This window comes from Conger conger, chromosome 8, assembly GCF_963514075.1.
Source record: "Conger conger chromosome 8, fConCon1.1, whole genome shotgun sequence".
Classification (NCBI taxonomy): domain Eukaryota; kingdom Metazoa; phylum Chordata; class Actinopteri; order Anguilliformes; family Congridae; genus Conger; species Conger conger.
This window is the reverse complement of record NC_083767.1, coordinates 59,081,184-59,095,196: the sequence shown is the minus strand read 5'-3', so window position 1 is coordinate 59,095,196 and position 14,013 is coordinate 59,081,184. Positions and strand designations below refer to the sequence as shown.

General features: G+C 48.4%; 2 protein-coding genes across 4 annotated transcripts in view; one reads left to right on the top strand and one right to left on the bottom strand.

The window, feature by feature from the left end:
- pik3c3 (phosphatidylinositol 3-kinase, catalytic subunit type 3) overlaps positions 1 to 7,173 on the top strand; it is a 15,891-nt gene extending 8,718 nt beyond the window's left edge. Inside the window, exons 16-24 of the mRNA XM_061250716.1 lie at positions 2,169 to 2,297; positions 2,861 to 2,930; positions 3,139 to 3,203; positions 3,520 to 3,604; positions 3,731 to 3,805; positions 4,081 to 4,249; positions 4,916 to 5,006; positions 5,496 to 5,621; positions 6,835 to 7,173. Coding sequence (XP_061106700.1) covers positions 2,169 to 2,297; positions 2,861 to 2,930; positions 3,139 to 3,203; positions 3,520 to 3,604; positions 3,731 to 3,805; positions 4,081 to 4,249; positions 4,916 to 5,006; positions 5,496 to 5,621; positions 6,835 to 6,849 — 825 coding nt within the window. The 3' untranslated portion in view covers positions 6,850 to 7,173. The remainder of the gene's footprint in view (positions 1 to 2,168; positions 2,298 to 2,860; positions 2,931 to 3,138; positions 3,204 to 3,519; positions 3,605 to 3,730; positions 3,806 to 4,080; positions 4,250 to 4,915; positions 5,007 to 5,495; positions 5,622 to 6,834) is intronic.
- Positions 7,174 to 12,639: 5,466 nt separating this feature from the next.
- si:dkeyp-75h12.7 (uncharacterized) overlaps positions 12,640 to 14,013 on the bottom strand; it is a 9,677-nt gene continuing 8,303 nt past the window's right edge. For all 3 annotated transcript variants that reach the window (XM_061252496.1, XM_061252498.1, XM_061252497.1), the window contains exon 8: positions 12,640 to 14,013. This exon is cut by the window's right edge. The gene's annotated coding sequence lies outside the window, so the exon portion shown is untranslated.

Genomic DNA, 14,013 nt, shown 5'->3' with positions numbered 1-14,013 from the left:
CCTCTCTCCCACTCCACCCGTACCCCAAAAACCCCTCCTCTCCCCACTCCACCCGTACCCAACCCATCACCCACCCCCCTACCCCAACCCCACCCACCCCACTCCCACTCCACCCCTACCCAAAACCCCTCTCTCCCACTCCACCCTACCCAAAACCCACTCTCCCCACTCCACCCCTACCCAAAACCCCTCTCTCCCACTCACCCCGTACCCAAAACCCCTCTCTCCCACACCACCCCGTACCCAAAACCCCTCTCTCCCACTCCACCCCTACCCAACACCCCTCTCTCCCCACTCCACCCCTACCCAAAACCCCTCTCTCCACCACTCCACCCCCTAACCAAAACCCCTCTCTCCCCACACCACCCCCGTACCCAAAACCCTCTCTCCCATCCCCCCTACCAAAACCCCCTCACCACTCCCCCCGACCCAAAACCCCTCTCTCCCACACACCCTACCCAAAACCCCTCTCTCCCACTCAACCCCCGTACCCCAACAACCCCTCTCTCCCACTCCACCCCTACCCAAAACCCCTCTCTCCACTCCACCCCTACCCAACCCCTCACACACCCACAACCCAAACCCCTCTCACCCACTCCACCCCTACCCAAAACCCCTCTCTCCCACTCCACCCCGTACCCCAAAACCCACTCTCCCACCCCGTACCCAACCCCACTCCCCACCCACCCCTACCCAAAACCCCCCTCTCCCACTCCACCCCTACCCAAACCACCTCTCTCCCCACCACCCCGTACCCAAAACCCCTCTCTCCACTCCACCCCGTACCCAAAACCCTCTCTCCCACTCCACCCCGTACCCAAAACCCCTCTCTCCCACTCCACCCCTACCCAAACCCCTCTCTCCCACCCACCCCGTACCCAAAACCCCTCTCTCCCACTCCACCCCTACCCAAAACCCCTCTCTCCCACTCCACCCCGTACCCAAAACCCCTCTCTCCCACTCGCCCCCTACCAAAACCCCTCTCTCCCACTCCGCCCCGTACCCAAAACCCCTCTCTCCCACTCCACCCCTACCCAAAACCCCTCTCTCCCACTCCGCCCCGTACCCAAAACCCCTCTCACCCACCCCGTACCCAAACCCCTCTCTCCCACTCCCCGTACCCAAACCCCTCACTCCCACTCCACCCCTTACCCAAAACCCCTCTCTCCCACTCCACCCCTACCCAAAACCCCTCTCTCCCACTCCGTACCCAAAACCCCTCTCTCCCACTCCACCCCTACCCAAAACCCCTCTCTCCCACTCCACCGTACCCAAAACCCCTCTCTCCACCCACCCCGTACCCAAAACCCCTCTCTCCCACTCCACCCCGTACCCAAAACCCCTCTCTCCCACTCCACCCCGTACCCAAAACCCCTCTCTCCCCACTCCACCCGTACCCAAAACCCCTCTCTCCCACTCCACCCCTACCCAAAACCTGGAATTTACCCGTCTGACGGGCTCAGGGGCTCCTCACTGTATGCTGACCCAGTATCCATCTTTTCACCCTTCTTTTCATCGTGAAGTTATTTTGGATTATTCTCGGTTCCTGTCGAATTCGGGCCGAAACAGTCCCCAACATGTATGTCTCAACTGCACCCAACTGTTGATGTCCGTAAAAATGAAAACATTATAAAGTGTTTAAGAAAACAAACTTTGTTGTTTTTATGTGCCAGTATATTACATTAAAGATAAATGGAGACAATGTGCAGGGGTATGTGCGTGTTGTGGGGAATAGGCTAGGCTAGTGTTCGCTGGTTGGTTTAAGGGACAACGTAGTCCCCGTCTCTCCTTTATCCTGTTTGATTATTATGGTATTAAATGCCTCAATATCTGCCACAAAGAGGATGTAAAGCTACACCTTGGAACACAGCCTCACTACTTTACATGAATCCTTGCAGAAAGTCCAAGTTCTTTGGAGCATGGCTGCGTCACTGTTCTGGAATTGGTGCACAGCGTTCCAGATTCTGCACCCAGAGTTCTGGATTCAGTCCTCAGATTTAGAGATTCAGTGCTCAGTGTTCTATGTTCGGGGCTTAACGTTCAGACCCTGGTATTGAGGCTTAGGTAGGTGTTCACGGCTTTGTGCTAACTGCGTATCTTCCTCTGTGTGTGTGTGTGTGTGTGTGTGTGTGTGTGTGTGTGTGTGTGTGTGTGTGCGCACATCTCAGAGTGCTCTCATGCCTGCCAAACTGATCTTCAAAGCAGAAGACGGAGGTCTGTATACCGTCATATTCAAGCATGGAGATGACCTAAGACAGGACCAGCTCATCCTGCAGATCATCTCACTCATGGACAAGGTTAGATCCACCTACGCCACCTATGCTACACAGGAGCCTTGCAGTACTCCCATCTTATAGATCAGGGATCAGCAACTCACAGTCCTCTAGGGCCAAGAATTGCTGGTTTTCCACCCTCCCTTAACCTGGGAGTCAGGCATGAAGACTGTCTGGCCAATCAGTAGTGCTAATTACCTTGGAGAAAAGATCATATCGATCAACTCCAGCCCCATCTCTAGCAGAGCAGTGCAATGCTCCATCTATTCAAGTCAAAATGAGGACCTGTCATTGTGCCAGTGCTAGCTGTGGCCAGCAGCTTCTCAGAGCCATGATGAGAGACACAGAAGCTCAAGAATCTCCCTGGGGTAGGGGGTTTTATGAGGCCAGAATGACAGCGTGTCCTTCCTTTGGCTCATGCATGTGCGAGCTTGTCTTGGAAACTATGGTGCAATAAGAAGTGGCCACTGGCATTATGAGCTTCTGAGTAGAGCACATGCTTTGGTGTGATGTCACAGGGTGTTACCCAGAGTGCTTTTCTCTGGCACAGCGATGGCGGATTGAGTGTTTCTCTCTTTGACTTTCAGCTTCTGAGGAAGGAGAACCTGGACCTGAAGCTGACTCCGTATAAAGTTCTGGCCACCAGCACCAAGCACGGTGAGACCGGGCAGGGCGGGCGCCCTCTATCCCACCATCCTCTCTGTTGTGCCTCTTACTGTCAGCAGGCCTGCCAGATATCTGCAGAGTCGGCGTAGTTCCTTATGACAGGCGACCCTTGGACCTCTAAACGCAGGATTCCGTAGTTTGTGGAATGAGCCACTTCGGAGATTTGACCTCTGAACTTTCGTTGTCTCTCCTCCTGCAGGGTTCATGCAGTTTATCCAGTCAGTTCCTGTAGCTGAGGTTCTCGCCACAGAGGGAAATATCCAGGTATTGGGACCTGCCTCTCACCCCCATTAGCCCCCCCCAAATACACCCGAATTAGGTGACTGTCGGTCCTCCCACCTATTTTCTCCCAGGGCTTATAGCCCCTCCCTTTCCTGTTAGGTACCTATAGCTCCTCCCCTTCCTTTTCAATGCCTAGAGCTCCTCCCCTTCCTGTGCAGTGCCTATAGCCCCCCCCCCCCCCCCCCCATATGTCCAGTGTGTATAGCTCCATTATCCCACCCCTGTTCCTACGTGAACAGCCGAATAGTCTCCCTCCCTGTGACCTCTGCCTGTCGCTCCCATCTATGCGTCTCCACAGAGCTTCTTCAGGAAACACGCCCCCAATGACAAGGGCCCCTATGGTATCAGCTCTGAGGTGATGGACACCTATGTCAAGAGTTGCGGTGAGTCCAGAGTTTCTCAGCCTCCATCTGATCTCCCCCCCCTCCCCACCACATCCACCCACCCACCCCCCTTCCCCCCTCCACACTGTGCACCTGCTTTCTAACACTACCTACGCTATCTCCCAGCTGGATACTGCGTCATCACCTACATCCTGGGAGTGGGGGACCGGCACCTGGACAACCTGCTGCTCACAAAGACAGGTGAGTCAGTCTCACCTGCCCACTGGGGTTAGGGGGCGCCTACCTGAAAATGACAGACAGTACCAAGACGGTGATTTCACCTTGCGCACACAAATATACATAAGCTGCATTAATAGTTGACACGAAGCAAATGTACACGTTTCCATATGCCATGGCGTCCCAAACTGCTATGTGTTCCTGCGGGGTGTTTTTCACCACAAAGGGGGCAGTACAGGGGAAAACCAGAAGACCTAATTTCGTGTGTACCTGATGTCTGGTCCCCCTCTGGTCCTCAGGGAAGCTGTTCCATGTTGATTTTGGGTACATCCTGGGGCGGGATCCCAAGCCTCTGCCGCCCCCCATGAAGCTGAGTAAAGAGATGGTGGAGGGCATGGGCGGCATGCAGAGCGAGCAGTACCAGGAGTTCCGCAAACAGTGCTACACCGCCTTCCTACACCTGCGCAGGTAACCACACACCTGTACATACACACACACACCTGTACACACACACACACACACACACACACACCTGTACACACACACACACACACACACACCTGTACACACACACACACACCCCCTCACACACACACACACACACACCCCCTCACACACACACACACACACACACACCTGTACACACCTGCACAGACACACACACACACACACAAACACACACACACATCCACACACAAGCACACTCACACACTCCTGAGCACTACAGCACACTGATAGGCAGGGGTACCCCCAGGGGACTCAGTGGCTGATGCAGTTGTGATGATCTGCAGAGTACTCTCAGACACTCATGGACTCACACACCTGTCTCACACACCTGTCTCACACACCTGTCTCACACACCTGTCTCACACCCCTGTCTCACACCCCTGTCTCTACACCCCTGTCTCTACACACCTGTCTCACACACCTGTCTCACACACCTGTCTCACACCCCTGTCTCTACACCCCTGTCTCTACACCCCTGTCTCTACACACCTGTCTCACACACCTGTCTCACACACCTGTCTCACACCCCTGTCTCTACACCCCTGTCTCTACACCCCTGTCTCTACACACCTGTCTCTACACACCTGTCTCACACCCCTGTCTCTACACACCTGTCTGTACTTCCAGGTACTCCAACCTCATCCTGAACCTGTTCTCTCTCATGGTGGATGCCAACATTCCCGACATCGCGCTGGAGCCAGACAAGACCGTAAAGAAGGTAAGACGTGTAATGATCTCTCTCACTGAGACCCCACACAATAAACTGCAGTACCAGAAGGGTTCCGGGACCTTAAACGAGTGGGAACCAAGCTGGATTAGTCTGTGGTCAGTCTTTCATTCATAATTCTGTCATAATCCCGCGAAATAAGAATGGGAAAATGGCTAGAGCGATGCAATTCCTGTTATCCGTTGATTTTAATCTGCCGTAAGGGCGGCCTGTAGCGTAGTGGTTAAGGTAAAGGACTGGGACATGCAAGGTCGGTGGTTCTAATCCCGGTGTAGCCACAATAAGATCCGCACAGCCGTTGGGCCCTTGAGCAAGGCCCTTAACCCTGCATTGCTCCAGGGGAGGATTGTCTCCTGCTTAGCCTAATCAACTGTACGTCGCTCTGGATAAGAGCATCTGCCAAATGCCAGTAATGTAATGTAATGTAATTAGTAATTTCATGAATTTTATCGGTTCTCCCCGACCTCCCGTTCTCTCCAGGTGCAGGACAAGTTCCGGCTGGACCTGTCGGACGAGGAGGCGGTGCACTACATGCAGAGTCTCATTGACGAGAGCGTGGGGGCGCTGTTCGCTGCCGTGGTGGAGCAGATACACAAGTTCGCCCAGGTGAGTGTGTGTGTGTGTGTGTGTGTGTGTGTGTGTGGGTGTGTGTGTGTGTGTGTGAGTGTGTGTGAGTGTGAGTGTGAGTGTGAGTGAGAGAGTGAGAGAGTGAGAGTGAGAGAGAGTGTGAGTGTGAGTGTGAGTGAGAGTGAGAGTGAGAGTGTGAGTGTGAGTGAGAGTGAGAGTGAGAGTGAGAGTGAGAGTGAGTGAGAGTGAGAGTGAGAGTGAGAGTGAGAGTGAGAGAGTGCGTGAGAGAGTGTGAGAGAGTGTGAGAGAGGGAGAGTGAGAGTGTGAGAGAGAGTGAGAGAGTGTGAGAGAGAGTGAGAGAGAGTGAGAGAGTGTGAGAGAGAGTGAGTGTGAGAGAGTGAGAGAGTGAGAGAGAGTGAGAGTGAGAGAGTGTGAGAGTGTGAGAGAGTGTGAGAGAGTGTGAGAGAGAGTGAGAGAGAGTGAGAGAGTGTGAGAGAGAGTGTGAGAGAGAGTGTGAGAGAGTGAGAGTGTGTGAGAGTGTGTGAGAGTGTGTGAGAGAGTGTGAGAGAGAGTGTGAGAGAGTGTGAGAGAGTGTGAGAGAGAGTGAGAGAGAGAGTGAGAGAGAGTGAGAGTGTGAGAGAGAGTGAGAGAGTGAGTGAGAGTGAGAGAGAGTGTGAGAGAGAGTGTGAGAGAGAGTGTGAGAGAGTGAGAGTGTGTGAGAGTGTGTGAGAGTGTGTGAGAGTGTGTGAGAGAGTGTGAGAGAGTGTGAGAGAGTGTGAGAGAGAGTGAGAGAGAGTGTGAGAGAGTGTGAGAGAGAGTGAGAGAGAGTGAGAGTGTGAGAGAGAGTGTGAGAGAGTGTGAGAGAGTGTGAGAGAGTGTGTGAGAGAGTGTGAGAGAGTGTGAGAGAGTGTGAGAGTGAGAGAGAGTGAGAGAGAGTGAGAGTGAGAGTGAGAACACATACCACAAGCGTCATTAGTCCAGGCAGTAAGAGCAGTCGTCTGGCAGTTGTAGGGTTGCCGGTTCGATTCCCACCATGGGTGTGTCGAAGTGTCCCTGAGCAAGACACCTAACCCCCAAATGCTTCTGACGAGCTGGTTGCTGTTGGTGTGTGTATGTGTGTGTGTGCGCGTGTGCGTGTGTGTGTGTGTATGATTGGGTGAATGAGAAGCATCAATTGTACAGCACTTTGGATAAATACCATTTACCACTGTACACAATGTACTAACGAGGTTGTGTTTTCTCATGCTTGCAGTACTGGCGGAGGTGAGGAGGCCATGTTTAAGCACTGTGGACTGAAGTACTGATGGACTGAGGGACAGAACTCCCCCTCTTTTCCTCCCGACACTGGGGGTGGTGGGGAGGGGGGGGAGGCGGGCACGAGAGGGGAGCCACAGAGCTGGACTCATGAGCCATGAACCTGTTCGCCTGCTGCCAAAGGTGCAGGTGGCAAACGCAAGCGTGGCGGAAGCTCTCAGTGGATTTCAACGCTAAAAACGCCGTTCAGTGTATTTATCCCTGCTTTCACCCAGCATATGGGACTCAGACCCCACTGTACCCATCATGGCCAAATAAAGAGGAGGACGAAAACGTGGTCTGTGTGGGCCTCCACAGGGTGACTGCACAGGGGTGCGGTTTGGGGAAAACGGGGGGGGGCTTGCTGACCCGGGCTTGATTACTGAGCACTGTGCTACAGCTCAATAGGTTCACCGAAATCGCTGCACTCTAAGAACGGGCCCAAAGACACCCCTCACTGAAATTTACCCATCACAAGGACTCCGGGAGGTCCATTTCAAATAACGTCATTTCTGGAAATTAATTAAAATTTGGATCATGAATTTGACCCAAATGGGCGGCACGGATGGTGCAGTGGGTAGCACTGCCGCCTCACAGCAAGGAGGTCCTGGGTTCGAATCCCCGTCGGCCGGGGCCTCTCTGTGCGGAGTTTGCATGTTCTCCCCGTGTCTGCATGGGTTTCCTCCGGGTACTCCGGTTTCCTCCCACAGTCCAAAGACATGCACGTTAGGCCGATTGGAGAGTCTAAATTGCCCGTAGGTATGAGTGTGTGAGTGAATGGTGTGTGTGCCCTGCGATGGACTGGCGACCTGTCCAGGGTGTATTCCTGCCTTTCGCCCAATGTATGCTGGGATAGGCTCCAGCCCCCCTGCGACCCTGATCAGGATAAGCGGGTTCAGATAATGGATGGATGGATGGATCATGAATTTGACCCAAATGGGCGGCACGGATGGTGCAGTGGGTAGCACTGCCGCCTCACAGCAAGGAGGTCCTGGGTTCGAATCCCCGTCGGCCGGGGCCTCTCTGTGCGGAGTTTGCATGTTCTCCCCGTGTTTGCGTGGGTTTCCTCCGGGTACTCCGGTTTCCTCCCACAGTCCAAAGACATGCAGGTTAGGCTGATTGGAGAGTCTAAATTGCCCGTAGGTATGAGTGTGTGAGTGAATGGTGTGTGTGTGCCCTGCGATGGACTGGCGACCTGTCCAGGGTGTATTCCTGCCTTTCGCCCAATGTATGCTGGGATAGGCTCCAGCCCCCCTGTGACCCTGTTCAGGATAAGTGGGTTAGGGTAATGAATGAATGAATGAATTTGACCAAATGCCCCTGATGTTTGATTGAGGATATCTCAGTTCATGAATTCAACTTCATTTTCATTACCCAACCGCCTGAGGGGAGATGACATCGGCCCTATGCAAGAGAGGTGCTCTCCACTAGTTCTGCTTTCAGGATTGGCCTGTCTGCTAACAAGCCAATTACTGCATTATATACATTAATGGCATTTGGCAGACGCTCTTATCCAGAGTGACTTACAGTTGATTAGACTAAGCAGGAGACAATCCTCCCCTGGAGCAATGCAGGGTTCAGGGCCTTGCTCAAAGGGCCCAGCGGCTGGTCAGATCTTATTGTGGCTACACCGGGGATCGAACCACCGACCTTGCGTGTCCCAGTCATGTACCTTAACCACTACGCTACTGGCCGCTCAGGACTTGCATTCAGCATTTTATTCATATACAACATTTTGATAAATGTTTGTTGTGTTTATTGTAATGTAATCGTTCTAGAGCTGCACTTTTCAAACTTCAGTGTTTTTTTTTTTTGTTTTTTTTTGGTCTACATCCGTTTTCATTTTCCTGCCACACCCATTGTGAGATGCGAGGGGCCCGTTTGTGTGCGTGTGCGTGTGCGTGTACGGTCCGCCCGTCCGCTCCGAGACGCACGCTTCTCGCTTCTCGCTTCTCGCAGCGCCAGTGTGGAAAAACACAGCGGCCCGCTCTGTGGGCGGACCCCAGGCTTGTCAGTCTTTCCGGGGAACACGGCAGACTCACACTTCCTGTCGCATTTATCAAACCCATCAGCGTGTGTGTGTGTGTGTGTGTGTGTGTGTGTGTGTGTGTGTGTGTGTGTGTGTGTGTGTGTGTGTGTGTGTGTGTGTGTGTGTGTGTGTGTGTGTGTGTGTGTGTGCAAATACATATATATATATATATATATACCAATATATATTTATACTGTATGCATGTGTATAAATATATATGTGCAAATAAAGGTGGACGTGTGATAGTCACAGGTGCGAGAGAGAGAGAGATTGTAGGACCTAAATCACATTAAGTACCTATTTTTCTTTCATTTAAATGTTCTTGTTTGGAGGAAATTTGGTTAAATTTTAAGCTCAGGTAGTCTGGCAGAACTGCTCAGTGCTAATTTGAGCCAAAGCCACACAATGACCACACGGAATGTACAGCAGGACCCAACCACGAGCGTGAATCGGGGCATGACGTGGTGACGTTCCAACCTTCCTTTCAGTCTTACCCAGAATGCCAACTGAATGAGTTCAGCCTAATCCGCAATACTGCTCAGTACTATGTGACAATATATATATTTTTACATTTACGACTTCTTTTTTCGAACACAAGGAATTGACTTAAAAAAATTATTATCATACTGCCATCATGTCAAAGTGTGAATTCACTGTGGGTAAGAATGTGTTTCATGAAAGGTTTCACCTTATTCTGAAATTGTGGTAAAGGTGTGAATATCAGCACAAACAATATTCAGGTTTTTTTTTAATGTGTTTTTTTGGTTTCTGTTTGATGTGAAAAGTTAACTCAGTGCTTGACATTTAAAACCAATTCAGATGATTCATTTGCATGTTTTTTTCTCTCTCTGAAAGAGCTCCACAGCCTTTAAAAACATCATTCGGCTTAACCACATTAAAACCGTTTGGGAACACTGCAAAACCCTGAACACTAAATGCACACCATGTGGGTCAGATACCCTTTAGACATCCTATCTTTTTTAATCTGTTAAACTGAGCCACTGTATTGTTGTCCTGAGGGATTTATTTACTCCTTTAGGGTTTTACAATCGTTTTGCCGCTAATCTAACAAGTTAGTGCTAATTTCTCAAACCCTTAGACCAGGGGTGCACAACTCCAGTCCTGGAGGGCCGGTCTGTGAGCTAGTTTTTGTTCCAACCAATGACCTTAATATATTTTTACTGACAGCTCTATAAATTATGTTGGTTCACTCTTGTACCTGAACACAGTAGAAATCTGTAGGATACACTAGCAGTCTGCAGTTGTAGCTGGTGCATATATGCATGTCTGCTCGAGACATTATTTAGCTAATTAAATCATTAAGAGCAGAAGTTGCTGTAAAATCGTGAAGCAGATCGGCCCTTGCTGTGCACTCCTGCCTTAGACGCAAGACTCAAAACTGCCAGCACTTACATTATAGGAACATTTGTTTAGATTGCCCACACACAAGATATCTATAGCTTTACTTTTTTACAGTTTTTTTACAATCGTTTTCACACTTGTCTCAATACCATGTCCACTTAACACTTAACACATTCACCATATCATTAGACTATGTGAACTAAACTGTGGATATTTTTGCATTGCTTTCATACTAAAGGCATTCAATCACCACTTCTTCCAAAATTCAAGAATACCTCTCTCAAGTCAGTGTTCACTACCAGCAAGAGTCTATACAAATACAACAAATTTTGCAGACATTTAGATACTCTGTTCAAAACAGTTCACTTTCAGTTCAAAACCCAATAAAATTCTGATCCCTGTGGATGGAAATATGTTGCATTTTGACAGAAAAATGAAACTATATGCTTGAAATACCTAAGACATCATTCTGAAGTTTATTCAGTTTATTCAATTTTTTTGTTTGCAGCCTTGTTACCATCTACACAAAAGTGGTCATACTTGCATTGAAATATGCATGTATATAGGGAAAATATAGATGTAATTGTCACTGAAAAGATTTTTCCACTATTACTGCTGTATATGTACTGCAGAAACACCTGGCTGTCATTTCAGTGAACAACCTACCCAGGTTTTGTTTGTGCCACATTACCACATACACAAAAGAGGCCATCTTTGGATTGGCATTTGTATTCTTTAGCCTTAGTGGGGAAAATGGATGCAGCCAGAGGTAGAGGAAGAAGACGTCAGGGAAGAGCAAGAACAGTTGTGTCTGATGAAATCAGAGCCACAGTCATTGATCATGTGGTAAATCATGGTCTGTCCCTGAGGGAAGCAGGTTTGAGGGTTCAACCAAACTTGCCTAGATCCACTGTGGCTTCAATAGTGAGGATTTTCAGGCAAACCAGCAGGTACTATACAGTATTTACAGCATTCTGACTGAGGCATTCAATTGATGTGTATATTGCAGTAGTACTGTGATTTGAGAAGTCTCCAGAAAAAGCAGATGTATCAGTGCACATTTGTCTTTGACTCACTACAGGACCCAGCGGTTACCTCACACAGTCACACAGGGGGAAGGGGAATAATGTTTATGCCTCAACAGGAGGATGCAATAGTTGGGATGGTTATTGCCAACAACAGCATCAGGCCAAGAGAAATATGCAACAACATAATCGCAGACAACATATTTCCAAACATTGACAGTGTTAGCACTACAACCATTTCAAGAGTGCTACAGAAACATCAGATCAGGATGAAACAGTTGTACACTGTCCCCTTTAACAGGAACTCTGAGCGTGTCAAGGAACTCAGGTACCAATATGAAGTTTATGAAGGTATATGTGATGGTTTAGGACCACCAACCACATGAGATGTGACTTCTAGATGCAATGGTTGCTGGGTGTATGGACATAACAGTGGAACACATCCAGGGCTGTATAAGGCATGCAAAGAGATGTTTTCCTCGGTGTATGGCAAGAGATAACATTCGGAGTGATGTTGATGAAAATCTATGGCCAAATGCAGAGGACTGGATGGATGGGCCAGGCCAACAGTAGACTTCTGATACTGATAGGCAGACAATATATGTGCAAATATACTGTATATAGTGAAAATATTGCTATTTGTTATGTATTTGTTATTGATTGTAATGTATTTTGAGTAATTGATTGTATTGTATTTTTCTGAATTACAGTATATTGCGCTGTGAGAACAAATGGCAAAATACTGTAAACCCCCTGAAGAATACTGTTACTTTGTCATATATTATCATATATTGTTTTACATTACACAGTAAAAATTGTTATTCTGGGTTTCCGATACAGTAAAACATTAATTTACAGTTTACTGTAAATTTACCACACTCAGTCATGATATCTATTGTGAGAGACAAACCAACAGATCAGAAGTTTCTTCAGGTGCTTGGCTTGAAATATTTGTGGATGCAAAAATAGAGGAAAGGCAAACACATAATATATGTATTTAGCAATGCTCCAAGTTGTTTGTGTTTTGTTGTTCATTGAACATTGAGTGACAAAGTGGTCTTATGGGAGAAAGCATATGCTATAGTTATGGCAGCATGAGTCACTTTTGGGTGAAATATGAAGTGTTTTGGTGGTTGAAGTGCATTTTGCAGCATGCTGTGTGAAGAGTTTTGAAAAAGCGGACATGGTATTAAGACAAGTGTGAAAACGACTAAAAAACTGTAAAATACTTTAATATTGCAGAATAAAAAAATACAAACATAGGTTTGTTTAACAGTATTTTTACAATTGCAAACCAGCATTTTTTCAGAAAATTTCATACATCACAACAGCGTTGATTCTCCACCAAACTGTGATTTTTTTTCATTGCTTTTACATTCAGAAAATGTATTTCTCAGCCAAGCTCAGGGGTCAGCAACCCTGGACAGCCGCAGGGTGTGCTGGTTTTTGTTTTCGCCTTAATACCAGCGGCTGATTCAGACCGAAGAACCAGGTGAGGCGAGTTAACTGTGTAATCCACTGCTTTACTCGATCAATTAAGTGCTGAGTAACGACAAAAGCCAGCACACCCTGCGGCTCTCCAGCCAGGGTTGCCGACCCCTGGCCTAGCTGAACCACCAAAAAACTATACATTTCTACAGTCCCAATTTGCAAATGACTGACAGAGAATAGTGCACCTACTGTAATTCCACTGGTTTTTTTTTGGTTTTCTTTGACCATTGTTCTATGATTGACAAAATAACCACCGCCTCTCCCTCTCCCTCTTCTTCCTCCTCCTCCTCCTCCTCCTCCTCCTCACACTGCTTGATCTCTATTCTAACTTGGCTCATCTGCCAACTCCATGTTGTTGCTATGTTGTTGCAGGTGGATACACATCCTTACTCCCAACTCTTACCACTAAGAGGGGGGTGGGGTGCGTGTCAAAAGAAGTGGAGAACCCCTGTGATAAAGGATGGTGATGAAATGTAGTAAAATAGATCATGTTCCAAAGTAATTGGTGTCAATACATTTCTTAATCCTAAAACATTCATAATGTCAATATGGAATGTTGTTACAGTAATCAATACAAATAGTTATATAAAACTATGCATTAATGTTACACTTAGTTATTATTTTTAGTAGTTTGATTCATTGATCATTAGATGCATTGTAATGGATGAAAAGTGTCATATATAATGTGTGCTGTGTGTAATGTTGAGCCGTGTCATTGTGAACAAGTGATTTCAGTGTTCAGAGTTTTGAATAATGTGCATTTTGATTATCCGTTATCCGTAGTTTTGTCTCTACAGTTTTGAAAAGTGACTTCAAGGTTCTGACTTTAGTGTCAAAGTGGTTGTCTAAAAACTGCAATATTCCTATCACAGACACCATCTACGTTCTTGCCCTGTAATGAAAACACGTTGGTATCCATGGCCCCCATCTGCAAATGCGCACCTCAGCATTACAAACCGAATTTTGTAACTGTGACAATACGTCAAGTCAATAAGTTCCTGGAGTCCGACCGAAGGGTTGCCTCACCGTTTCCCCGCTCATCAATCGCTCACGGCTGTGGTTCTTTATGTAGCGGTGAAAGCAGAGCGGCTGGCTATTCCAGGCAGCAGCTGGGGAGCGGGAGGAATACAACCTCCCGCGGGGTGCCGTGGAGATGAGGCGTGACGCGCGGACAGCGCCGCTGGAGCGATGGGTAACGGGGGGAGAATTCGGGCGCCGATCACTCGGCACC